This window comes from Thunnus thynnus, chromosome 2 (assembly GCF_963924715.1).
Source record: "Thunnus thynnus chromosome 2, fThuThy2.1, whole genome shotgun sequence".
In the NCBI taxonomy this organism is placed as follows: domain Eukaryota; kingdom Metazoa; phylum Chordata; class Actinopteri; order Scombriformes; family Scombridae; genus Thunnus; species Thunnus thynnus.
In genome coordinates, this window is record NC_089518.1 from 36,380,380 (window position 1) to 36,406,980 (window position 26,601).

Sequence of the window (26,601 nt, forward strand, 5' to 3'; positions counted from 1 at the left end):
AAGCTAATGAGTAGAAGTATGTTTTGAGATGACTCTTGAAAATCTCAATAGTGGGGGAGAATCGGATGGTGGAAGGAAGAGAACTCCATAGTTTTGGAGCAGCAATAGAGAAAGCCCTGTGCCCATAACACTTTGCCCTGGATCTCAGGACAGACAGAGGTCTTTGGTCAGATAATCTCAGTTCTCCGACAGTGTTATATGGGACCAGGAGTTCTGTAATGTAAGAGGGGGGCAAAGACATTTAACACTTTTTAAACAAACATCAGGATTTTAAAGGGGGTGTTTGGAGGTAAGAGTGGGAGTGACATGTTCCCTCTTTTTTGACCTTATCAAAACTCTTGCTGCTGCATTTTGAACTAGTTGGAGGTGTGATAAACAAGATTGAGTGATAACAAAATATAACGAATTGCAATAATCATGGCAGGAAGATATGAAGGCATGGATGACTTTTGCCAGGTAGAGAGGTACAGAGAATTGATCTGAGTTTGGAGATGATATGGAGATGCATGAAACTTATTTTTACAACCTGATTGATTTGCTTGTCAAACTTCAATTCTGAATTGAAAATGACTCCCGAGATTTTTTGCAATGTGATTTAACAGATGGAGTCAATGGGCCAAGATGAGGAGAAAATAATGTTGGTCAAATGCTGCGATTTTATTCTCATTAAGCTGAAGAGAGTTTTCATCCATCCAGGATGTTATTGAGGTCATTTAGTTTGTTGCAGTTATTAGGCTGTAGGGGAGGTAGATTTGTGTGTCATCTGCATAACAGTGAAAAGAAATGTTGTGTTTTTGAATAACGTGACCTAGCGGAAGCAAATAGATGGAGAACTGGATTGGACCAAGTATGGAGCCTTGGGGGACACCACGGGACATGGGGGCAGAGGAAGAAGATGAGTTGCTAATAGAGACACTGAAGGATCTGTTGGATAAATATGAAGAAAACCAGTTTAAGGCAGAACCAGAGACCCCCACCCACTGGTTTAACCTGTGAATGAGAATGGAATAATCTGCAAAGGCTGCAGTTATGTCTAAGAGCAAAAGGACAGAGCAGTTATCTTAGTCAGCAGCTAGAAGGAAGTCATTGGTTATTTTCAATAATGCAGATTCAGTACTGTGAAGAGCTCAAGTTGCTGTTTGCAAAGCGCTGAATCAAATGTTAAGGGTTTAAAAAGAAAAAAGAAAAAGAAATCTGGACAAATTAAGTATGATTTTACCAAGTTGGGTTCAAAGAAGCTTGAATCAGGAACAGAAAATACTTGGCAAGACATTGGAGAGTACCAAAAATGAGGCTGCAGGCAGAGTTGTACTTCTGTATTAACGAGGTCCCTCACCAATAACCACATCCTTTTCTTATAATTAAATGGGGGGCTGTTATCCCCACCAAATTAGACTGAAGTTCCCCTTAACAAAAATAAGATGTATATTCCAAGATTATGTTTAGATAGTTCTGTCATGTACAGTAATACTGAACTCTGCTGGCATTAGGTTGGAGACCCCAGAATTATCATGACATGGTTTCGGAGGGTCTAAAGAGGAAAGTCTGTGGTTGAATTTTACATACAATCTTTTTTCTTTTTTTTGACAAATTAATTATATTTCCATATTTATATATCAAGTTCATCATGCTTAAAAAAAGATTACTAGATAACTTTGAGACCTAAAAGCAGAGTTCTGACCTGACTTCACCTACATCCTAGATGCATGGAGAAGGAAAAAAGTCTAAAAAGGTAAAAACTCCAGCAACACTTGTAATATAAAGACCAACTTTAAAAATTTAAACCTACCTGATATATTTTAAATACTTTTTAAGGGAACATTTCATCACACATCATGCATTTTGTGCATATAATACACCGATTTACATTTTACACTGTGTGTAATGTGGTTTTATGAGTCAATTCTCCAAATGTGTCTAAAGCCTGATCGGTGCTGAAATGAGTAACTTATTTTTGTTCCCTCTATCAAACTACCTTTGACTTCCATTTGTTCTTGACACGCTCACTGCAGCACGCGTGGATTTAATAATATTTTATTTTCTTCTTAGACTGAGATATATGGATATACTTTGTGTTTTGGCTGTTCAGCACAACAGTGTTATCTTGGATTTCCCTTGGTGAAAGTCTATCACTCCTAAGTAGAGAGAGCAAACTACATCAGTTGAGAGCACAATTCAGTAATTTAAGAGCACAAATGATTAATTTGAGGGAACAGAAGTAAGTAATTTGAAGGTAATTGAGGTGTAGCTGAGCACACAACGTATTACTTTGAGGGAATTATTTATCAAAAAATGTTGGATCTGTAAGATCACAATGTCATCTCCTTAAAGCTGCTGCCAGTCAGAGGTCAATTAAGTTCACAATTTTGTTGTACTAGTTTTACTACTTTTTGAAAACATTATCAATGTATTGTAGTTTGTATCACCACATTGTCTCGCACCGCGAAAGCAATAAAATCAAATGAAAGCACTTTGGTAACAGGATTTGAAGATAAACCAGATCAACAACAACAAAATAAGATAGGGCGATCCTGATTTTTAGTTTCATATTGTGAGTTTTAATTTCATATTTTGTGTCATCAGCTAACTTTTAACTGAAACACAATCCTCACATTTTGATATAAAGTCCTATATCAACATTATAATAAGCAACCAATAATGATGAGGTAAAAAGTCACTGAAAGGAAAAAGGGTTCATGCACACAGAAATGTTATCACACATCAAACGAGCATATACCAGGAAATCTGATAAAGCCTAGATACGGTAACGGAACTGATGCAGCAAAATTAACGGTGCATGAAGGAACAACACTAACACATCTAACTGTGTCTTATTGCAGTGTGAAAAACTTTTTCTTTTGATGTATGATACAGGCTCATAAAAGAGAGGTTAGAGGAACTGCATGTGGAAGAGGAGATTTCCAATAAGAACTGTGTGGTCCTGACTAGAAAAAGTCATGTCAACACTAAGATCGAGACTAAAGTTCCTTTGGCCTTTAAGCAAAATAGACAGACTTTGTTTTGTTTTCTTTGAATTTTCAAGATAAGGCGAAACTGTAAGGACCTCTGCTGAGACTGCTGCAGAAGCAAAAGTAATGCCTACAGCAGAAAAAAAGAAAGACTGCAGATGCTTCCTCATTACAGGCAGTGCATGAACCCATCCGCATTCTATTATTGACACATTTAGGCTTTCTTATCAGCCTCTCAAGTGAAACCTATCTGTCAACCACTGAATCTAAATTTCCTGACTTCCTACATCAGAAAAGAAAGGTCACCCCTCCTACAGACACTGATAAGTAAAGTAAATAACTGGAGATACTGAAGTCTGTTTAGTGTTTGGATTCAAAATTGTGTTTAATCATCAGTTTTTTTCCCCTTTAGCGCAGTGATATAATTCATTAGCTGTTGAGATAATGCAGATATTCTCTAAAAAACAAGGAAGTGCCATCAACCTTCATGAAACCTGCACAGTGTTCCTCAAGGAACCAGTTGAGGGCCTTAGGAGCTTAAATGGTTCCTTGATAAACTTGATAACTTGTTAATTAACTTGTTTAAGAGTGTGCTTTTTAAAAAAACTGTGTTCATGTCTATGAAGAAAATAACATTTGTATCCACATAATCAATGACCCATTCAAATTTTCAACAAGTTAAGAGCTCATCTCAGCTAGATTTTACAACATTTCTCAGACCTAAACAACAAAATAATTTGTAACCTATATGGGCATTTTTAACTGCCAGCAGGTCAGTGATAAACCTTATCAGTGACTCTGCAGCTCCCCTCGGTTTTACGGAGCTTTATAGCAAGTTTCAGCTCATTGTTTAGCTGTCCCGCTGAAACTTTACTGTTTTGCCGCAGCAGACAGCTGTTTTCAGAGAAAAAGCTCTAAAAAGCCACTGTACACTACCTGCTCTGCACCAAACTAGCTGGTGAACATCAACAACACCAACTGCATAAGTTAATTGATGTCACATTGAACAAGACGCCTATGATAAAATCTAGGTCAAAATCTGTGTCAGACCACAGTGTCAGATTAAGGCCATCAGACAATGAAAGCGCCACAATGTAAAGAGAAAAAGGCATATGAAACCAGACATGGACCACACAGCTCATGTCTGCGGCTCTTATATTTTGAAAATGCAATCACAAACACTTTTATTTCACCATCATTTTGGTTTGTGTTTTACAGAATGAGTGTGTTTTCCCCCTAAATCCAAATCAGTCGTCTGTAAATGAGTCTCACAGTGAGGTTTCGGTGCACCATTTTGGATTGACGACCAAAGATTTCACCACAATCCTCTCATGATCATTAATTTTTGTCTCAGACAGTCCAAAATCACACAGTGTGAAGGGGCCTTTACATCCACGAGGTGGACAGAAACACAACTCCAAATGAATGATAATGTTACTCCGTAACTGCTGGATGTAGAAATAAGCAACTATTTGTTAAAAAGTTTAACATATCATATCATAAAAGGTTTGTGATATGTCAGTGTTGTGTTCACTACTTGTTGTAATAAGTTATTGCAGATTTAAATCTGAGCTAAAGTTTTAAAAGTGAAAGTTTGCATCTAGATGACATGTATCTGTTGCTTCAACAACATTAAAATGACTATTGTAAAGTTTAATGTAAAGCAGATCCTCACATTTTTCAACAAAATTTATTCCTGGGTCAACCTGGATGTCTTTTGACCTGCAAATAAGGTTTAGTTAGGACCGTCTGAAGACAGTCAGAGATTTTTATCGCAAAAAGAATCTCTAAAGGAACAAACATACAAAAATCATTCATACAAAGTTTTAAAACACAAGGTTTTCGAAATGCATACATATAACAATTCTCTCCTCATTTTCTTTGTTATCTAAAACGTATTTAAGGAACTCCTGTCGCTGCAAGGCATTGGAGAGTACCCAGAATTAAGCTGCAAGCAGAGTTGTACTTCTGTATTAACGAGGTCCCTGACCAATGACCACATCCTTTTCTTGTTATTAATGGGGGGCTGTTATCCTCACCAAATTAGACTGAGGTTCCTGTTAACAAAAAATAGATTCCAGGATTATGTTTAGATAGCTCTGTCATGTTCAGTAATACTGAACTCTGCTTGCATCAGGTTGGAGGCCCCAGAATTATCATGACACGGTTTCGGAGGGTCAAAAGAGGAAAGTCTGTGTCTTAAAAAAACATTACAAAGATTACTTTGAGACCTAAAAGCAGAGTTTCCTAAAAGGAAAAAAATTCTAAGAAGTCAACTGTACTCATGTGATGTGATGGACAGTTTCTCCTTCACGTGCCCACACTTCCCTGGTTATTCCATCCCCTGCTCTTTCCACTTTTCATTTTAATGTGCTTTAAGTGTTTCTGTACATATTCTGTACAGTGTCAACAGCCTCGCTACATGAAAAATATTCCATCTTGGACAGTTAAGTCTTATAGTTGTTTCGTTTCCATCAACAAAAGGATGTCTTCAGTTTGCGTCTTCATTCGAGGAAACTTTCCACTGCCGACTGTGCGCTCCATTAACTGCTCCTTAAAAGGTCACAGGTCTTATTTGACTGTAACTGTCAGTCAAAGTTGCCATCTGATGTTTGCAAGAAGTATTTTTGACGCAATAGAAGCAGGAAAACATACAATCTTAAATGCTATATTTACCAGAGCTGTCAAGTTTCAGGAGATAAGAGTCACAACTGATACCTTGATCATTTTAAGGTGTCAACCACAAGCCTGCTCTGCAGCAACAGCAGGAGGAAAATATGAAATATGATATTTCCTTTTGTCTTCACCGAAACAAAAGCAAAACTTTTGAGTCCTCGTTTTGCTGACTGTTATGCCAGGAACCAACTGAACAGTGCCAGTAACATGGTTAGAAATTACAGATTTCGTACTGGAGTAGATGGAAGGAACCATTAACAATGGGGAGCAAAGCAGCTTGATGTAGGTCAAGTATTGCAGTAAAAGTACAAAAGTATTATGAGCTTGATGTGGTTCAAGTATTGCAGTAAAAGTACATAAGTATTATGAGCTTGATGTAGTTCAAGTATTGCTTTAAAAGTACATAAGTATTATGAGCTTGATGTAGTTCAAGTTTTGCAGTAAAAGTACATAAGTATTATGAGCTTGATGTAGTTCAAGTATTGCAGTAAAAGTACATAAGTATTATGAGCTTGATGTAGTTCAAGTATTGCAGTAAAAGTACAAAAGTATTATGGGCTTGATGTAGTTCAAGTATTGCAGTAAAAGCACAAAAGTATTATGAGCTTGATGTAGTTCAAGTTTTGCAGTAAAAGTACAAAGGTATTATGAGCTTGATGTAGTTCAAGTATTGCAGTAAAAGTACATAAGTATTATGAGCTTGATGTAGTTCAAGTATTGCAGTAAAAGTACAAAAGTATTATGGGCTTGATGTAGTTCAAGTATTGCAGTAAAAGTACAAAAGTATTATGAGCTTGATGTAGTTCAAGTATTGCATTAAAAGTACATAAGTATTATGAGCTTGATGTAGTTCAAGTTTTGCAGTAAAAGTACATAAGTATTATGAGCTTGATGTAGTTCAAGTATTGCAGTAAAAGTACAAAAGTATTATGGGCTTGATGTAGTTCAAGTATTGCAGTAAAAGTACAAAGGTATTATGAGCTTGATGTAGTTCAAGTATTGCAGTAAAAGTACATAAGTATTATGAGCTTGATGTAGTTCAAGTATTGCAGTAAAAGTACAAAAGTATTATGGGCTTGATGTAGTTCAAGTATTGCAGTAAAAGTACAAAAGTATTATGAGCTTGATGTAGTTCAAGTATTGCATTAAAAGTACATAAGTATTATGAGCTTGATGTAGTTCAAGTTTTGCAGTAAAAGTACATAAGTATTATGAGCTTGATGTAGTTCAAGTATTGCAGTAAAAGTACATAAGTATTATGAGCTTGATGTAGTTCAAGTATTGCAGTAAAAGTACATAAGTATTATGAGCTTGATGTAGTTCAAGTATTGCAGTAAAAGTACATAAGTATTATCAGCTTGATGTAGTTAAAGTATTGCAGTAAAAGTACATAAGTATTATGAGCTTGATGTAGTTCAAGTATGCTCAAGTGCCTAACACTTAACAGAATATAAACACAGTTAGTGACTTGCTGGTGAACATAGTGGTGCATTTAGCAGCTCAGAGAGCCAGATATTTCCCTGAGGAGTTAGTGGAGATCAAGAAAGGGAGCTAGAAGGAGAGCACATATTAAACTTAAATTTGCCACTTGAGGGCAAATAGTTTTGTACATCCAGCAGACACAAATCAAGCTACTCAGTTGAATTTATTTGTTTCTGTTTTGGCCAATTTAAGTCCTGGTCTCCACCAAATCTTGAGGATAAAATATCCAGCATGTCCACAAACTAGCCACTCACTTTGGTAAAATGGTAAAAAAAAAAATGTGGGCAGTAAAAACCAAATCAGTGAGCTGAAAGACACTAAAGCACCTTTTAAAGCTCATTTTAGGGGCCCAGGGCGTCCCAGCTCAATCCAGCCATGTTGCTACATAGTAACTGTAACATTAAAGATATATTCAGTAGTTTCTGAGATTAAAACACTAAGAATAATGTGTTTAATCAGTTATCTATAAATTAAACCCAACATTTATAGACAATAACCAGTTGGTTAAACTACAGCTGAACATTAGCAGCTAATTAAACCTCCACACGTTTCACCAACAAGGCTTTTGCATAAATAACATCCAACAAAAACAGCTCAGTATGGATGTTATTATCCACAAGTAAGCAAGTAGCTCAAATACAGAAGAAAAAACTCACACTGACTTCTGTAAAACCAACCACCCTCCTAATTAATCAATTAAGGGATTAAAAGACAGCCATCATGGAAGACCTAGATGAATAACAAACATAATGATGAAGCTTGTAATTATATGCTGTGATGGGAAGAATTTACAACGATGACGTGTAATCAGGTGGTGAAAACACCTGTATGGTTAATTTGATCTGATCTTAGAGGCAGCCAAAGGTTTCATCATTTTAATAAATACTTGAGTAGTTTTAATATTTTGTAAAGAAAACCCACTTTTTGGTGATTATATTTTTAATACATGGCCAGTGGTGGAAAGTAACCAAGTACATTCAGTCAAGTACTGTACTTTAATACAATTTTGAGGTACTTTACTTGAATATTTCCATTTTATACTTCCACTCCACTACATTTCAGAAGGAAATATTGTACTTTCTACTCCACTACATTTATTTGACAGCTTTAGTTACTTTTCAGGTGAAGATTTGACACAATGGATAATATAACAAGCTTTTAAAATACAACACATTGTTAAAGATGAAACCAGTGGTTTCCAACCTTTTTGGCTTTTGACGTCTTACAAAAAGCAGTGTGTAGTCAGGGTCACATTTCACATGTCTATGAGTTGTTAACAGCTCCACCAAATAGTGATTTTTCCCTCTAAACTTCTCACATGGTTTCATTTCAATAAATGTTCAAATGATCCAATATTTCAGCAAAAATCAAAGATTAGAGAAAAAGTCCAAAAAAACTGAAAACAGATTTGTGTATCAGAACTTTGTTTTTTCTTCTTTCCTCTCCCATTAATCATCTCACGACCCCTCAGATTTATCTGCTGACCCTTTGGAGGGGCCCCGACCCCTAGGTTGGGAACCACTGGACTAAACTAGCTAACTGTATATAAAGTAGTTGAAACTAGCTCCACCTCCAGCAGCTACAACAGTAACATGCTGCTCTAACACTGATGCTTCACTATTAATAATCTAATGATGTCATATATAATAATATATCAGTCAGAGGGACCAAACCACTACTTTTACTGCAATACTTGAACTACATCAAGCTCATAATACTTATGTACTTTTACTGTAGTAGGACTTTTCATGCAGGACTTTAACTTGTAACAGAGTATTTTTACGTTGCTGTATTGATATTTTTACTTAAGTAAATGATCTTAATACTTCTTCCACCGCTGTGTATGGCATAGAGACGTAGCGTGAGAATCTACTTTCTGCCAGAGATGATGATTAAACCTGGGATGTGAAAGGGTTTGTCAGAACACAACAGCACCATCTTTAGATCATTCAGTTTTGGATTCAGTTTTTTTTCTAAATCTGGCTTTTGATGTCTTTTTAGGTTCCAACGTCATCAAAAACCAAGCCATCAATTTAAACTACTACACTGTATGTATCTTGTTGATTCATGTATTGCAAAATATGTGGACATTGCAGATCTCTGTACTTTTTTGTAAATCACCAGAAACACTCTATTCCTCATCTTTTTTTTTTCTTTTTTTGTCATGCTGTGGCAAAGACGTTCTGGCAGTTTCATAATGAGCCTTATACTTATATAAAACCATTTCTCAGGCACGAGGATGAGTCATTCTCTGTGAGCCATGTGAAGAACCAAGAAAAGGGCCTTCTTATCTTATCTTATCTTATCTTTTTACTTTATGTATTTATTTACTTGTGTATTTTCCCATAGACACTTCTTCTTTACATTAAATTTAATACATTTAATTTTAAACATTTTTAACTGTATGTCGTTGTTCCTGTGTGTCCTTGTTGATATTCAACTGTATGTTCTTTGATGGTTTTCTGTACCGCTCTTCATGTTGTAGTTATTGTACTTGTTGCATTCATTTCCAATCTACTAGTATGGTGTTAAGCTGCCATACTGTATAACTTTAAAGGACCACTGTGTAGGATTCAGATTAGATTCAGGTGATTATACACTAATTAAAACATACTTAGGAATATTATATTTCATTTCTGCTGAGCCAGTTCCACTAAATTCTACACACTGCACTTTTAAACTGGGTATCCTCCTTGTTACCTGCAGGTTTTATACAGATGCAGTGTCTGTTATATGAAGTAAGTGTAGAGCGCCCTCTGCTGTTGGATCAAATGAACAGACGAAAATAGAAATAACACTTCATCAACAGAGAATCTAAAGGGAAGATTTAAATATTTAAAAATGTTTGGCTGTGAATTCATGGGGAAACAAGGGATCTTTTTTTTTAGAGCTGCACCTCATAATTTTTATCCTTTAATTAAAAACGAGTCAAATCCTTCCAGCTTTAAGTCAAGTTAAACTAGTAGACAAGAGTTCCTGAATACAATTATGGTACCTTGATTTGATTTTGTTCTCTTTTTTTTATAAATTACTGCACTTTGAACTAGTGTTACACAACTATTGTCTCTTATGACGTGATGTTATATGAGTCTGTTGCCTTTTCTTGGGATTCAACTGTCTGTTCAACTATGTTCTGTGTTTGTCTTGTGATATCTCACATTATGTCAAACAGTGAACTCCGGTGGTTGAAAGTCTGTGAAAACACCAGAGAGTCTATTGTCAATAAACCTTAGAAGACTCTTAAAACTGGTCCTGAATGAACACACAAACACACAAACAACACTGTGGATTAAAAAACAAAACATGACAGATAAAAACTCTGATTAGCTTTTTATTATTTAGAAGTCATTTCTGCTGAAATGCCAGAAAAAAATAAATTGTAGTAACTACGTGTTGATTGGAAGAACAGTTCCAACTCGTTTTTCTATAAATTTAGATTATACTAGCTTTGTTACAATAGAATAATCTGTTAGAATTACTAATAGAAAAAAAAGCACAGGGAGGCAAGTTGTGTGCATAGCTTATGACTAACCTCCAGACAAAAAAAAACAAAGAAAAAAAAGGAACAAAAATATATAAATAAATGCTTTAAAAGAATACTAAGGGCTGCGGGGACGTAAACCCAAAATGCAGACTCTACGATCAGTGGTTCATCCCCAAAATGTGAGAATAACTAACCCGACGCCATGTGATTAATAAACATACAGCTGAAAAAATACAAACACGGTAGTGTAAAGAAAAGTGATTCAACTTAATACATTTTTTCCTGGATTCAACCAAGAGTAGTGTGATGAAGAGGAGAAGCAAGAAAACTGCAGCTTCACTTTAAAACTAAACTCCACAAAAACAAATTTACCGACAAAAGAACTGAGTCTTAAAATCTGATTTTTCTTGCGAATAAAAATCTGCCAAAAAGATGATTTTTACTTGTTTCTGATGCGAATACACTTGGGCTGAAAAGATAAAAATGAAAAATTAATTGCTAATTATTTAGATAAATGATTAATCAGTTATTTATCAGGCACTTGTCAAACATTTGCTGGTTCCAGACTCTCAAATGTGCAGATTTACTGCCTTCCTCAATTTTATTTAATTGTAAATCAAATATCTTGTTGGCCAAACAAAACCAGCAATTTGAAGATGTCATCTCAGACTTAACATCCTTGTTCATTTAACTTAACTTGAGAGGTTTGTGAAATTATCTGAATTTGAAAAAAAATTAGTTTTTTTTAACTTGTTTTACAAACAGAAATCTAAGATTTTAAGACTCTATAAAAGATAAAAATCTTTCCTGTTCTATCTTGAGGTGGACGTGTTTTCAGAGTTTAAACTCCAAACAGAAAACTTTCTTATAAAAGTAACAAAAACAGCATCAACCAGCCAGCTGGTTGCCAACATTTCAGTTCTTCTTCTTCTTCTGTTTTTTGGGTCCGTCAGAGCAACAGAAACTCAAAAAAACAACAAAATTCATCCTCTTTCTGACGCTGGTGTTTGTTCATCTTGAGACGGCAGTAAACAAACCAGCCTGACCTCGATGTAAACATCCTTGTAAACACCCAAAAAAAGGGGGCCTGTGAGAAACCTGACGGTAGGCTGTTGCTCCACCAGGGGGCAACAAAGACTTTCAAATCCCTCCTCATGGAGTTAACTCTTTCCTCAAGAGTAAAACCAGAACAGTTTGTACCGCAGAACTAACGCCGTTCAGCTGACCACATGTTTTGTTTTTACTTCTAATAGCTGAGGAGAAAGAACTACATGTTTACAACGAATCCTTCATGGAGATGGAGCGCAGCAGTAGTTTTAAGCGTGCTCTATGAATACGGTGGGATTTCCAAAATGGCTACACCTGCAAGTGATAAAAGAAATCAGAATAAACAAAAAAGAAAGAACAATAATTTCTCTCCTCACCATCACTAGCACTCTGTTTATCACAGTTTTCATGGTGCTTTCAGGTCATTCAAGAGAAACTTTAACACGTCACAGGCACAAAAGTGGTTCGACTGTGGTTCCCTGATCAACAGGGAACAGAGACAAAGAAACTAAAGCGATTCAGAGTTTCTGCACTTTCACAGCTGCTCAGTGGTTTTTTCTAAACCCGTGATCACATTCAGTGTTGGCTGTGCTGCCCTTCAGTGGATGATAACACACTTCAGATTCAGAGATTTTTAGGTGCGGATTATGTGTCTGTAAACTGCACGTACAGTTATTCTATCCTGTTTCTGTTGTTGTGTCTCAGTTGTTGAGTTTTAAGAATTTAAATGTTTCCCTCCTGAATCAAAATCATGATGAAATTTTGTTCTGTTCGACATTACACAGGAACTAAATTCCTTCAGGTTTATCTCAGCACATAAAAGCCAGCTGGAGCCTTGCTTGTATTATGGAATTTGCAGCAACCAAAAAAAAAAAAAAAAAGCATCACAGATTAATTGTGATCAAAGACATGAGGCCGAATTTAAGTGTTACTATAACGTGCCAACAATGACTGTTGGTACAGGAGAGTATATCATACTGCAGAAGTTACGGGTATAATGTTATTATGACATGAGATGAAGAAATCAATCTTATTCTAAAGTGGCCTGTTTGTTTGAAGGATACGTCTGCTGATTTTCTATATTTTTCTTCTTGTCAATAAATCTCATGCACAGAGTCAAACCAACAATGAACTGATCTACTAGCAAGTATTGTGTGTGTGTGTATATTTAAAGCCTGAAATATCTTATTCCTCTGTGCCGTAGAGCTCCGTTGTTGTCCAAAAACTATTAAAAACTAGTCAGTTAGCCACATCGCTGCACTGGGTGACATGTTCCTTCATCATGAAGAGTTTGATCATGTTAGTTTGTTTAGAAACGGCTCCAAAGATAATAACAGCGATAACGTTTTCAGTCTCAGGAGAGTAGTTCTGTGTACGGCGGACGCTACTGAGCATGTGCAGGAACGCGGTTCTGCTTACAGCTTCAATAGCTTGTTTTGCTACATAACATAACCTCTTGACTTTGCACTACATTGTAAATGACTTCAGTATAAAAGTCGTTTCTAAACAAACTAAAGTGACCAAACTCTTCGTAATGAAGGAACGTGTCACCCAGTGCAGCGGTGTGACTCACTGACGTGTTTTTAATAGTTTCCGGACAACAACGGAGGTCTACGGCACAGAGGAATAAGATATATCAGGCTTTAAATATACACACAATACCTGTAAATACATGAGATTTGCTGACAATAAGAAAAATATAAAAAATCACCAGATTTATCCTTTAGCAGAAGTTCACATATAACTATAAACATCATCCATACGTCCCTGGTGCATCATTGAGTAGCCTCAGTCACTTCCTCTAACTGACTTTATAGCAGTTAGAGTCTAACTGGCTTTAATATAGTTTCATTACACATCAACGTAAAGACTGTCCACACATTTCGTCTATTAATCAACCTAAAAAGATCACTTTAGCCCAAATTGTACCATAATCAGTTTCTGACTCTTCACTCATTTCTTCTCAAAGACACTTTTTCTAAATCGTTCATTCAGTTGGTGAAGTGATGGTTCATGTGCACGTTAGCTGCTGAGAAATGTCAAGTAGCTTAATTAAGATTGATATATAAAGTGTCTGAGAAGAAGTAAAGACGAGTAAGTGTAGAATGAACTGTACTGACAATAAAACAGTCAGGCTAAAGTGTGCTTTTTAAGACTGAAGCCTGAATATATAACCAGCTTCTTTATTTCAGTGAGTAAGACTGTATATTAAAGACAGTCACTGAAGTATAAAACCCCTAAAAATGGGCATCAATTAACACTTATCTAATATAAATTCATAAATGGCTCCTTGCACCAGTTTGTGCCGATATAACCATCAGTTTCTCTAAAAGAAGAGAATAACTGGGTTAAGTTTGGAAAAACCCAGAAGGTCTTAAAGTTGTTTTGGCAAAGACTCCTCCAAACATCTGGATGACAAAAAATTTTCTGTTCACTGCACAACAAAAAAGATTTTATCCTGTTGTGTCTCTGTTTTCTATTCAGGTAACCAGCAGGCTGCCAGCTTTGTTTTGGTTCTGAAACAGAGGTACCACTTGGGAAACAGGTTAAAAAATCTTTTATTATTATTATTTTTTCATCCAGATGGTTAGAAGAGTCTTTGAGGATTCTGGAAATAGTGTTTAAACATCTCCAGTTAATTATCCTTTAGAGGAACTGATGGTTTATTATCACCACAAGCATGTTGCATCAGTTACAAAGATCAACTAGGGACACATGGATGATTTTAGTATCTGTATCTCTAAACAGATAAATTGGCTGTATAATCTCTGGACTTAGATCCAAAAAATGAGTTACTGCACCACAGCAGCAGGTAAACACACCACAAGTCTGAGAAGACGCCCTCAACATAACAAACACAGCTGAACGGAGTGCAGACGAGGACCGTCACACATTTCACATAAAGTGCAAACTGACAAGGTTTTCCCTTTCATGGCTTCAGACCAGCCGAAGCTCCTGGAAAACCGGCGAGACAGAAGACGAGACGAGACGATCGGCGGGTCACAAGTCGCCTCTGCTGCCGTCCGATTTAATGGCTCTCTATCACCACAGGCTCGTACCCGCCTGCAGACACCCTGCAAAGATCCAAACAAACAGAGTCAGACTGTGTGTTTACACCTCGCTAACGCTCACTTTCATCATTACAATGTATGTTTATCTACACTATATTTACACTAGATTTATGTATTTTTGTTTCAATGTATTTTGTATGTATGTAGATTGATGCTTATGAGTTTTGTAAGAAGGAGAATTTAATGCTTAAATCTGGATATTGGTTTTGTTGAAGTCTGATCATTTCACAATGAGTAACGTCCTACAAGGCATTAACAACATTATGAGATGGTTTATAGATCATCGTCACAGTTTCCTCAACTTTTTAATAGGGATGTGCAGAAAGCTCAGTATTTGTATTTGTATTTGTATTTGTTAAGGCAGCAAAATTATTTGTATTTGTATTCGAATAAAAGTGGAAAGAGGCTTAAAAACAAAACATTATTTGTGCTTTGCTGAATAATCTATTTGTATTCGGGCACACCCCTAGTTTTTAAGTAACTTATTTGTGGGATCTGACACTACAATATGGTAGACGGACTAAATATTCCACTAAATATGAGGTCGACAGATGTTTAAAGACTCCTTTACACTGTGCGATTGTGGGCTTTCTGTGGCAGCCTGCCACAGTTTAATGTGAAACCCTGCATGTCTTAATTGGGGGGACAAAAAAAAAATTGAATTTGGATTTTATCTACGTGGGTGGGCTGCAGAAGTAGAGCCTATGTATGAGAAACTAAAGCTCCCATGACTCTTAACTGTGAGTGAGCTACTAAAAGCCTCATGGAAGTTGTAGTTCTTAGCTGCTAATAAGATAATCTGTTTTAGTTTGGTTAAACTATCAAGGTCATAATTAAAAACTGGTATTTCTGCCTCCAGAGCAGGATTGTTTCCATCAGTAAAACTTAAATCTGGTGTCAGTTAAGTGAAAACGACATCAGGGGAGGAAAAGAGGAAGAGAGAGGAGGACACAGACGCAGACTGGAGGAACAACGGGAGGAGGAAGTGACAGATAAACAGAAAATAAAAAAAGGAGAATCACCTGTTTCCGAGCCTGATGCCGCTGAGCGCGGTGGTTCCGTCTCTGTTGACGAACAGTCGCAGGTTGCTGTCTGAAAACGAGAACACACAGAAAACCGACTTAACGAGCGCTGAGTGAAACCAGAGGGCATCAACACACCTGACAATAAAAAAGTGACAAAACACAGAGCTGGAAAACTGAAGGGAGAGCTCAGTCCAAACATGGTGTAGTGGTTACAGGCGCTGCTGCGTCTAATACTTTTATTCATCAATAAGCTTCTGTCAAACTAACTGTAAAATTAATGGATTCACTGTAAACAAATGAGACCGTGTTGGGAAAGCGAAAGCCTCCGCTTCTCACCAGTGATATCATCAGCGCTGATGTTTCTCAAAATCAAGACCACGTTTCCCATAAACCACTCCTACGTCCATCTCCCAGTGCCAGAAATCTCGAAGCTGCAGCCAAACTAGCCTTAATGGGACACAAGAGACTCTTGTCTTCTTTTGTCTTGCAGGGTGTTTCCACTGCTGGAACTTTCCCAGTAGACCGAGAACCTTTTAAGGAACTCGGGAATAAACCTGTGTGTCAACGGGAAGAACCAGGGACTACGTGTAGTTCCTGTAGGACAGTCCCGGGGGCTCCGGGGGGGGTTTGCTGGACTTACTGTCGCTCATTGACGACGCTGCGGCTGCTTCGACTTGCTTCATTCATAAAACAATGAAGTACTCTGGTATTGATATTTAGAGGATGGGAGGGCATTTCATGTTGTTTGTTGACTTTAAAGCAAAGTTTGGCTTTGTTGTCGATCTCCTGAATCGTTTTAAAAAGGAGCGAGATGATGAAGAGGGAGAGAGAGAGAGAGAGGCAGAGAGAAGCTGAGAGGAGGAGCGAGCGAGAGTGAGTGAAAGAGAGGAAACGGCAAATCAGTGTTTTCTGATTGTTTTATGATGGTTTGGTTCTAAAACAGAAATAAAAAACCCATCAAACCCTCAGCAGATTATTTACTGTAGAGGGAGGCAATCTGAGTTTTCATTCTCCTTTTCCTCCAGCAATAATTTTCCTTTTTTTGGGGGGGGGGGGGGGGTGTCAGCTGTTCTGTTCTTATAAATCACTACATATAATCTACTAGCTATTATTCAGCAGCAGTGTTCCTACTGTACCTTCAGTGTTGTTGATGTCTGCAAAATTTTGGCTCTGGACGATTTTCTCCACAATATCGTCGGCATCTATCCGAGTATCGTTTACCCAGGAGGGGTGACTCTCCACGGAGTCCTGCTTCCTCCTGACGTACAAGAAAAAAGAAGAAAGTCAGAACAGGTCTAAACTAGTTTACATGTTGTGCTTTTATGTAAGGAGTGTAAAACCCTAGGACTCCCATCACCAGAGCAGTGATAGAAGAGGTTTATGTCTGTACCTGGGAGGCCTGTTGGGGGGTAAAACAGGCCGCGGGGGCCGTGGTGGTCTTTCTGGGCGTCCGGCGTCCTTGTCTCCCTCTGTAGGCGTATCTGCGATGAAGCCAAGGCCCCCGGAGGTGCTGCTTCCTGTCGAGGTGTTCCTGCGATGCGTGAGGTCGGACAGGCTGGAGGAGCAGGAGTGCTCGGTGCTGTAGCCTGCGGGACGACACAGACACAAGAAGAAGAACATCAAAGATCAGAGGAGACGTCAGAGGAGGCTCAGCTGTGAGCTCCGAGTTAAATTTAAGACTTTTTGATGAGATGATGAGCTTCTTGTAGCTACTGTTGCTGCAGTCTCCCGACAGCCTGCTGTCAGATACAAAAACATTTTATAACTTAGTGCCTACATCAAGAAATTAGACTATAATATCTAAATAAACTGAATTCAAGGCCTTTCAGGACTTGAATAAAGTACATTTACTCAATTAAAACACCTAACATAAGTGCCTACAAGCTGTTTATAACCTGGTTTCTCTCTTTCTGCAGTCATTCCTTCACAAACAGGCTAATTCACGGAGGAGAAATAATGCAGCTCTCTCATTTCTTTGAACGGGGTCAGTGAGTCGATGCACTGTTGTTTATGTCGCAATAGAAAGATGAAACAGTTAAGTTCAGATAACTTTCCAGAGTTGTTAAATTCTGCCTGTGAGTTTTACAAACCGCTGTGCAGCATTTTTGATGTCTGATAAAAGCTTTAAAAAACATAATTCTGTTAGTCAAACCGAACCTTCCTGGATCGCATTTCATTTTCTCACAGCTTTTGATTTGTTCAGCAGGCAAAAAGTACTTGGAGTCACTGTTGTTTGAGTGATGCACATCTCAAAACACAACTTTCGATTCCTTGGGAAACCATCAGTTTCCCTTAGAAGCTGCTGCCACCATCAACACAACCTGCAGGGTTCTGGCCTGCGAGCCCACTTCACCACGATAAGAGAGTCACTGGAGTTTTTTCACTGACAGAGTTTCCTGTCCTGGAAAGAAACTGAGAGACATGTCTGAATATTTAAAAGGGGAAAAACACAGGTGAGGCTGGAGGGGGAACAAACCTGAGATTTTGCTGTGCTGGCTGGCGTAGCTGGAGTTACGAGAGTGACCAGACTGGAAGATTTCTCCAGGAATGGACTGGTTCGCTTCGGATTCTTCCAGGAGACCTGAAGGGAGAAATCAAAAGTAAAAACTCTTCTCAGAACATTTCCTCTTCCCCCCCCGTCACGTCTTCTGCAAGACCACACATCAAGAAGAGTCTTTGTTTACTTTCAGAGAAGAGAGGTAGCGTTCAGAGATCATTTCAAAATTATATGGGCTGTAATTTTACTTTATGGTCCTGTAAAGTCAAAGAGTTGGCAGCTTTTCATTCAAACAAATCAAACCAGCTGCTTTTGTAAACAGACTTTAGTTCATAATGAAACTTTGGACTTTCTTGGACATCGATGACTCATAGCTGAGAACTTGAACAAGATCAAACTTTTACTTTTTCATGGAAAAAAAAAAGGTGTTTTGCACTGATTTCCAAGTGGGAACGAAACAGGTTTTCTTTTTTTTTTTTCATTTCGTTTCAAAATGAACACATTTAAACTTAAACATCGCCAACTAGTTTTCCATGCAAGGAAAATCTTCTCAAAAAAGAAAAACTTCTGGTGTTGGCTCTTGTTTTGAAAGACATCTGGCTGAGTCAGAGGGGGTGGGAGGGGGGGGGTGGGGGGAGCAGGTCAGGCCAAGTTTTAAAACACTGGATGAGTTCAGTCTCCAGATGACTTTTTCTGATGTTTTAGATACTTGGAGATAATTTTATTGATTTTTAAAAAAAATTTTCACATCTGTTCTAAAAATAAGAAAAATGAGGTCAACAGTCTTCAAACTTGTCTTCAGACAGTCAATCGGTCTTCAAAATAATTAAAAATACTTTTTATAATTGTTTTGACATTTCAAGTGTTGCCTTCTGGTCTCTGTATGGGACAAAAATATAGTTTGAACAGGAAAAACAAGACATTTGTTCTGGTCTCAGTCTTAATTCTATCACCAGTCACTTTTCAGGTTTAGCTTTCAACAACTTTAGGCAACAAAAATCATAATAACTTCATATTTAAGAGCTAAAAATCGATAATTGACATTCAAATACTCAGTACGATTATTATTATTATTGATTAATCTGTCTGGTTTGTCTATAAAATGTCAGAACATGTTGAAAAAAGCTCAAGATGACGTCCTCAAATGTCTTGTTTTGTCCTCACCAACAGTCCTCCACTCAAAGATGTTCAGTTTACTGTCATAGAGGACTAAAGAAACCAGCAAATATTCACATTTGAGAAGCTGGAACCAGAGAATTTCAGCATTTTTCCTTTTGATTTTATTTTTCCATTGACTATCGCTGCAGCTTTCATTTCCAATTCTAATTTCTTGCACCATGACCTTAAAAACATCAGGTTTTTTTTACCAGCTTGAAACTGGATCCAGAATGTAACTGCCTACCAGGAGCCAGCTCTACCTAGAAGACTCCTTTCTGCTCATGACTGAAGTACTAATCAATCCGTCCAGACGTGTTTCGTACCTGAGCTGATGATGGAGGGTCGAGGTTTGGCGGATCGGCCCAGAGAAACCCCTCCGGCCGGCCCCTGCTCGGCCGTTCCCTCCCCCTTACAGTCCAGCTGCAGGGTGTGCTCTCGTCCAGGGATGGAGATGGACTTTGCTGTGCTGGGAGGACTGCAGGGGAAAAAAATAGACACAACTTATCAGTCTGGAAAATTAAATTAGCTCAGAGCTGCAGCTTGCAGCTTAGTTTGGCAGGCTTAGGTAAGATTTACTTTATTGACTGCGGGGAAACTGAGTCATCACAGAAACAAAGGGCAGAGGAAAGAGTCAAAGTGTTTATTGGGTGAAAAGGTTAAAAACGTTCACTTAATGTCTGCGGACTCTATGAAGAACTCCTCTAACAAACAGCAGCCAACTGGGGATAAACAACACCATTTATAAAACTGTGGAACATTGATGAGATGCATCATGTTCCTGAAGTTTGAGCACAAAAGTGTTGAGTGTATTTGTTGAGTGTACAATTTTGAAAATGCTGTAAAACAGAAATAAAATGCATTTTTCTATCAGGTTTTGTTAGAATCATTCCATCGGCACAAAAACTATCCAAGATAATTTGTCTTTTTTGTAATTAGTTTTACAGAATAAAAGAAAAACTGCCTGCTGACAGTTTTACAGATGTACAAAACATCTGTACTTTACCGACTTGTAAATGTACAGTTCAGTAAAGATTAAGAGAGATTAAGTGTGTTTAACTGACAGAGGCTGGGTACTTAAATTAAAGCCAATGGATCAGCTGATATTATTGGCCTTTCACAGATATATTGGTATGGGTGTATATGTCGTCCAATATGCGCTGATTTAAAAAAAAAAAAAAAGTTATATAGGCAGCATTTTATGTATATTTGATCCTTTTTCTTAATTCAAGTCTAATATATATACATATTTTTTCATTTATAGTTATTTATAATCATTAAATTCCCAGTGAAGTTTGCTGTTTCAGTGCACTGATGTCATTTTATACAATACAGTTTATTGTTAAACTGTAAAATATTATGCCTCCATTACATGTTTGATTTGAGAGATAATTGCAAAAAATGTGTGTTTATGTATATATTCTGTATATATAAGATTATCGGCCGATATCAGTATCGACCCCAAAGATCCAGTATCAGTTAAGCCCCAAACTTAAATATCAAATGGGAAAGGAAACACAAAAAAAAAAGACTCCAAAATGTCAAACAACATGCATCAAACACAATATTAAATAAAGAAACAATCACTTTTAATCACTTTTAAGAAGATGAGGCTGAAATAAAAACATCTGTTAACAATGAAACTGTAGAAATCACTGTGATATAAAGAAATGTGAACTACTCACGTTTTAAAACACGGATCTCCAGACAAAAGGGTCATCCCGATGATCACCTTTAAAAATAAAACAACAAAACAAAACAATATTTTTACAGTTTTTCTTTTAGATATTTCTTTTACCTCCAAAGACAAACAGCAGCAACTACTTAAGAGTTTAATCACCTTTCACACTCTGAGCTAACACTACAGAAACGAAAAAATCTCTGACATCTATTTTCCATAGTTGTGGAACGTTTTTCCTCTGTCGTGCGGCATCGTATTCCTTCCCTTTCCTGTTTCCTTTCCTGTGCACCTGATTACATTCCTGCACAGCGGTTAATCAACATACTGCATATCAGAACTGTTTCTGCCTTCATCAGGACCTGAAACATTATCAACACTCAGACCAGAACCTGTAAAAACCTAAAACAGTAGCTGAACATATTTCATCTGGACAGCATGTTGGCTACTTGAGAAATAATAAAATAAATAAATAAATAACTGTGAAAGCTTAAGAGTAAATTCCCGGTAAGCTTACTGACGCATGAATTACGTACAAGTCCATGAGAGGAATGAGATGACAGAACCACTCATGACTGTTTTGGCTCTCGTTTATTTCATATACAGAGCAGTTAGTGTTGATGATCTCTGGGTGGCGCTACAGAGAGCTTCAACTCCTCAGTGAGTAAACCAGGATCTCCTTCATCCACAGAGACCCAGAGTGACATTAAAAGGAGTCTCTTTCTTTTCTGGTAACTTCACACTCAGCTCTGATGAGTGATTTATATCGAAATACCAAGTGGTCTTTGTCTATATTGTACATATTAATGAAGTTTAAGTCCTCAAGAAATAGTGAAGTCAGAAGAGGATGATCTCAGTTTCTCATAGAAATATAGTTTATTATGTCAAATGAAAAGTTTTGCAGGCATCAACTGGAGATATCAGATTAGATAATTAGAGTTTTCTATCTGTTTTCATTGTAAATAGAGTTTACAAACTCAAATTTTCATTACATGACAACAAAGTTGAACTAACTAAACTCAATATTTCTTCTTCTTCTGCTGCTTCGAAGGAAAAACCAAAACTGTTGCTACCTTGTTGTTTTAAATTAAGATGCATTAAAGATAAAAACCGAAGCATTTCAACGAGTCCCTCGCCGGTTTCGCATGACAAAAAGAGGACAGAGTGAAGAGTAAAGGAAGCAATCAATAAAAAGGTCAAAGGTCAAAGGTTGAACTCTCAGAGTTAATAATCAAGCTTGCTTTAGGCGTTGGAAGCTATAAACTTTATGGCACATTAAAATTCTTGTTTAAACCAGGAGAGATAAAAATACATCTCTCATTATCTTTATGATGTTAATATCATTCTGTCTTTGGCCGAGACAAATACTACGGTGGCCCTGAGAGAAGAGCTGTGACGATTAATTGATTAATTGATTAGTCAATCGACATAAAAATGAATCATTTTGCTAATTAAATAATCGTTTTGAGTCATTTGTTAAGAAAAAAAAATGTCCAAATTCTCTGATTCAAGCTCCTAAAATGTGAATATTTTCTGGCTTCTTCAGTCTTGAGTGACAGTGATCCACATTTTTCCACAGTTGAGACATTTTATAGACCAAACAGCTGATCTATTTATCAAGAAAACAGTCTTCAGATTAATCAATAAATGAAAATAATCGTTGGTTGAAGCTCTACCTGAGAGCTTAACGAACCGCAGCTTATAAAAACACATGCAAACAACAAATATCTTCATCAATTTGACAACACATGTAGCATTTAGAAAAAAACAGTACAAAACAGAAAACACAACACAATACAGGAATACTGCAATGGAAATTTGTTAAAAAATGGCACAATTTCAATTGCATCTCTGTATTTAATTGTGTTTTCTCACTTTGCAGCAGTTTTCTAAACACTTGTTTTATCTAATTTCTTGATTTGCTTTTGTTTTGCATGTGTTGAGCTTGCAGAATCACCTTATAATATACCCAATAAAGACATTTTTCAAAGAGCGGCTTGCTTTCTTCTTCTTTATTTCTCTTTTTTTTCCAGTTATTTACTATCACCGGATACACGTTTCCTTGCCTTCAGTATGGAGTTGTCCTGCCGTGTGTTCTTGGTGTCGTATCCCTCCAGCAGACAGCAGCGCACAGTGGAGCCAGATCCCGCAAACTCCGCCATGTTCAGGTCTGTGAAGCCCAGCTGAGGGGTGAAGAAGAGAGAAGAGTAATTCTAGACTCACTAATGGAGGGTTTTCACTGGCTGCCCCCCCCCCCCTTTTTTTTTTTGGCACATGTTTAGAAAGATGAGATTTCTGCAACACCCATCATTTATCAAGAGGAGCACTTTTACATCTTTAACGTCACAAGCGTTTGAAGTTTAGTGGATGACAGAGTGCAAAAAACACACTTCAGAAGGGAAACCTGTATTTTTAAAATGGCTTTGATGAAGGAAAACATATTTAAAAAGGGGCAGTTCACCCAAATCAAAGACACACACACACAAAATATATATATATATATATATATATGATTGTTGGTATCTAATCAGGTGGTTTTGGGGTTTTCTGGATAATCCTCAGACCTCAATGTCAGTTTTCACTCAAAGTGCTTTTAATGATTTCAGGTGAGACGATGTGCTCTACAGTTTGACAGGTCACAAGGTCATGATTTCCCATCGAGATGTAACGTAATGTCTAACATGGCATCTTGGAATGAAATACTTTACATAATATAAGTGTAAAATAGCTTGAATGACACTTTAGAAAGAACAGATACAGAAAATATCTGTGATATTAACAAACAGTGGGGAAAAAAAGAGATTTCAGGAGAGTACTGACAAAAAACAGACTGAAATATACCTTAAAAAGGGGAAACTCCACCGGTGTTACACATTAAAATCTCTTTACGAGTCTTGGGGAGACTTTCAGCTGGAAGGAAGCATTGTTCATGGTGTCTCTAAAACTTGTAAATGGGATTTGTATACAGCACCAGATTTTGCAGATAAGGAAGCTGTTATCTCTAAAAACAACCCTCGCAGCTTCTTTCAATGTGGAAACTGTCTTTGTCTGTACTACAGTTGCGATGTTATTTTAAATTAACTCTGCAGGTCTCGCAAGCGAAAGGTTCCCCATTCTTCCTCCTCCAGGTTTCCCTTTCTTTAAGAGGCTTCTGTTTTCATAGGTGTGTATTTAAGGAAGCCGACTTCTAAGGAGGGAAACGAGGTATATTTAGCTAAAAGGAAATCTAAATGGAGAATGGGCGAAAACAGAGGAAACGGTTCCTGTCATGCAACAACGGTCCACGGATCGACAAGACTCTTGTCTTCATTGGAAGGGGGGTGGGGGGTGGGGGTTTGACCTTGTATTTTCACTCACGAGACGTGACTCATCTGTCAGGGATTCCCACCGTTACGGTAAGAGAGAGGTATTGGCTGGCAGGATGTTTTGCAGATTCCGGGCAAATGTGAGGAAGAAGACAAGTTTCTGATTGATGTTCACGCTCTGCTCAGTTGTACGCTTGTTGGAAAATCCTAATATTTACATGATGTGGTATTAAGCTTCGCAGAAGGCCAACTTAGACTCATCTGTAACTGTTTCTATGTGTTTATGAACGTGAGAGGTGAGGCAGACACCGGCTCTTACCTTCGTATATGCTTTTCCTCCTTTCAGTTCCTGCAGGGGAAAACAGGAAGAGAGTAATGAACCCTGTGATCCAACTGATCCAAATTTACATTACACCAGCCTCCAATTACAGGGCTCCACCAAGAGAACTGAAATTACAGGCCGAGACCACTCACATGCTTCGGTGTAGCTCACTGAGCGAGCAGCAGAACACGGCACTGAGGCGGCGTTCGCATGGCATACATGTATTTAGCATCAATCAAATTCATGATGACACCCTGCGGGCATTCCTGTGGGTGTCTCAAGACTCTTTGAACGAGTTTGGCGAGTTTTTGTGTACCTGTGCTCTGTAGCAGCATTACAAAGAAGCTTTTACCTTCAAAGAATACTCTAAAATATGATTTAAATGAGCAAATATCTGATCAAAGAATAATAAAAACTGACCAAACAGCTCTAACAACAACATAACTGAATGTTCTATCTCAACAAGAGTTTACTTTTCTTTACTTTTGGTGAAAATCCCCCAAATTTTCAAGACATTGGGCCTCATGCAAGAACATTTTCATATTCCTAAAACTCCTTCCTAAAATTTTGTCTGTGAGGTTTGTTCGTATGAGTGTTGCAAAGTCGGATATAACTGTCCAGAACTTGTGGTAAATTGCTCGTTTCAGCCTGATGAATGTCACCTGCTCATGAGGAGATGAGCCTTGGTGAGATTTTATAAAAATGTCCATATAAGGCGACCTGTTCTGCTCAGTTTGTGGGTGAGTTTCATTCACAAACATGTCACCAAACACCGGAGAGCTTCAGGTCTTGCTGTCAGAGATCAGCGGATAAGAAACAGTTAGAAAATATGAATCCAGCTGCCAACTATGTGTCATCAGAGCAGCTCTGTACCGTGACAGAAATAAATGAAGAGGGAACGCTTTGACGAGAAGTTAGACGCTAAAAACATCTTTCTAAAGCGAATCGCTCCGTGACTAATATGACATGTCATGTGACAGAATATCATAGTCTACAGTAGGTGATGTTACACTGTCAGCTGCAACACACACACACACACACACACACACACACAACACGATCCTGGACGGAGAGCTGCAGAAACACTCTGAGGCAGCTGTTTACTGCTACTGACATGTAGAAGCTGCTGCGCCGATATATGCCAATAAAAATCATAAAATCTAAAAGTAAACTGGCAGCCATGATGATGATGATGATATGGTGCAGAGAATGTCAATTTTGCCGTAAGTTTTAGTTGATTGATTGGGACAGAATGCACAGTAAACACATTTCTCTGTTTTGTGTCTTCAGGTTATGCTAACCCATTGTTGCTAACTTTGGAGCTAACCCCCTTTACTTTTCCAGCATTTGGGGAAACAACAGACGTGACTTTTTCGCATTTATTAACTGACACACTGTAGTTTATACTGTACTGACAACTTACTAATGACCTTTTCCTCTGCTCCGCTCGCATCCACCGTCACTTCTCTGCCCTCGCTCTTTCCCCACTAGCTACGCAAACATACTCCTTAACGGAGCCACGCGACCAGTGGTTTCCCAGGCAACAACAGACGTTGACTCACGTACCGGAACAGCGCTGCACAGAGACTCCCAAACGCTATCGATTTCCGAATTAATTGATGTTCATTCGCGTATCAACTATTAAAAAAATATTTTCTTAGCCTGGCGGGGGTTCTCGTTGTGTCATTATGGAGAAACACAGATTCAGTAAACGTTCAGTAAACGTTGAGTACAGTTAGTCCCAGCAGTCTCCATTAGGTTGGGCGAGTTCAAAGTTGTGAAAACAACGGGGGTGTATTCAAAACACCCCCGTTGTTTTTACAGGTAATTTGTTAGTCTGTCCCTCCCGCCGCAGGAAATAATGGATTAATCCTGGAAAGCTATTGATGT

The 26,601-nt window shown here is 37.7% G+C and overlaps 1 protein-coding gene across 2 annotated transcripts in view; it reads right to left on the reverse strand.

Annotated features, from left to right (window-relative positions):
* Nucleotides 1–10,442: 10,442 nt before the first annotated feature.
* Nucleotides 10,443–26,601, reverse strand: part of eeig1a (estrogen-induced osteoclastogenesis regulator 1a) — a 40,446-nt gene continuing 24,287 nt past the window's right edge. The window contains exons 1-10 of one of the 2 annotated variants that reach the window (XM_067572525.1): nucleotides 26,135–26,413; nucleotides 24,709–24,738; nucleotides 23,151–23,267; nucleotides 21,092–21,138; nucleotides 19,733–19,884; nucleotides 18,231–18,335; nucleotides 17,145–17,340; nucleotides 16,891–17,012; nucleotides 15,752–15,821; nucleotides 10,443–14,732 (exon numbers count right to left, since the gene is read on the reverse strand). In XM_067572525.1, the coding sequence (XP_067428626.1) occupies nucleotides 14,687–14,732; nucleotides 15,752–15,821; nucleotides 16,891–17,012; nucleotides 17,145–17,340; nucleotides 18,231–18,335; nucleotides 19,733–19,884; nucleotides 21,092–21,138; nucleotides 23,151–23,267; nucleotides 24,709–24,738; nucleotides 26,135–26,164 (915 nt within the window). In that variant the 5' untranslated portion in view covers nucleotides 26,165–26,413 and the 3' untranslated portion in view covers nucleotides 10,443–14,686. Of the gene's footprint in view, nucleotides 14,733–15,751; nucleotides 15,822–16,890; nucleotides 17,013–17,144; nucleotides 17,341–18,230; nucleotides 18,336–19,732; nucleotides 19,885–21,091; nucleotides 21,139–23,150; nucleotides 23,268–24,708; nucleotides 24,739–26,134; nucleotides 26,414–26,601 lie in introns of those variants that run through there. The other variant, XM_067572517.1, reaches the window with a different exon arrangement.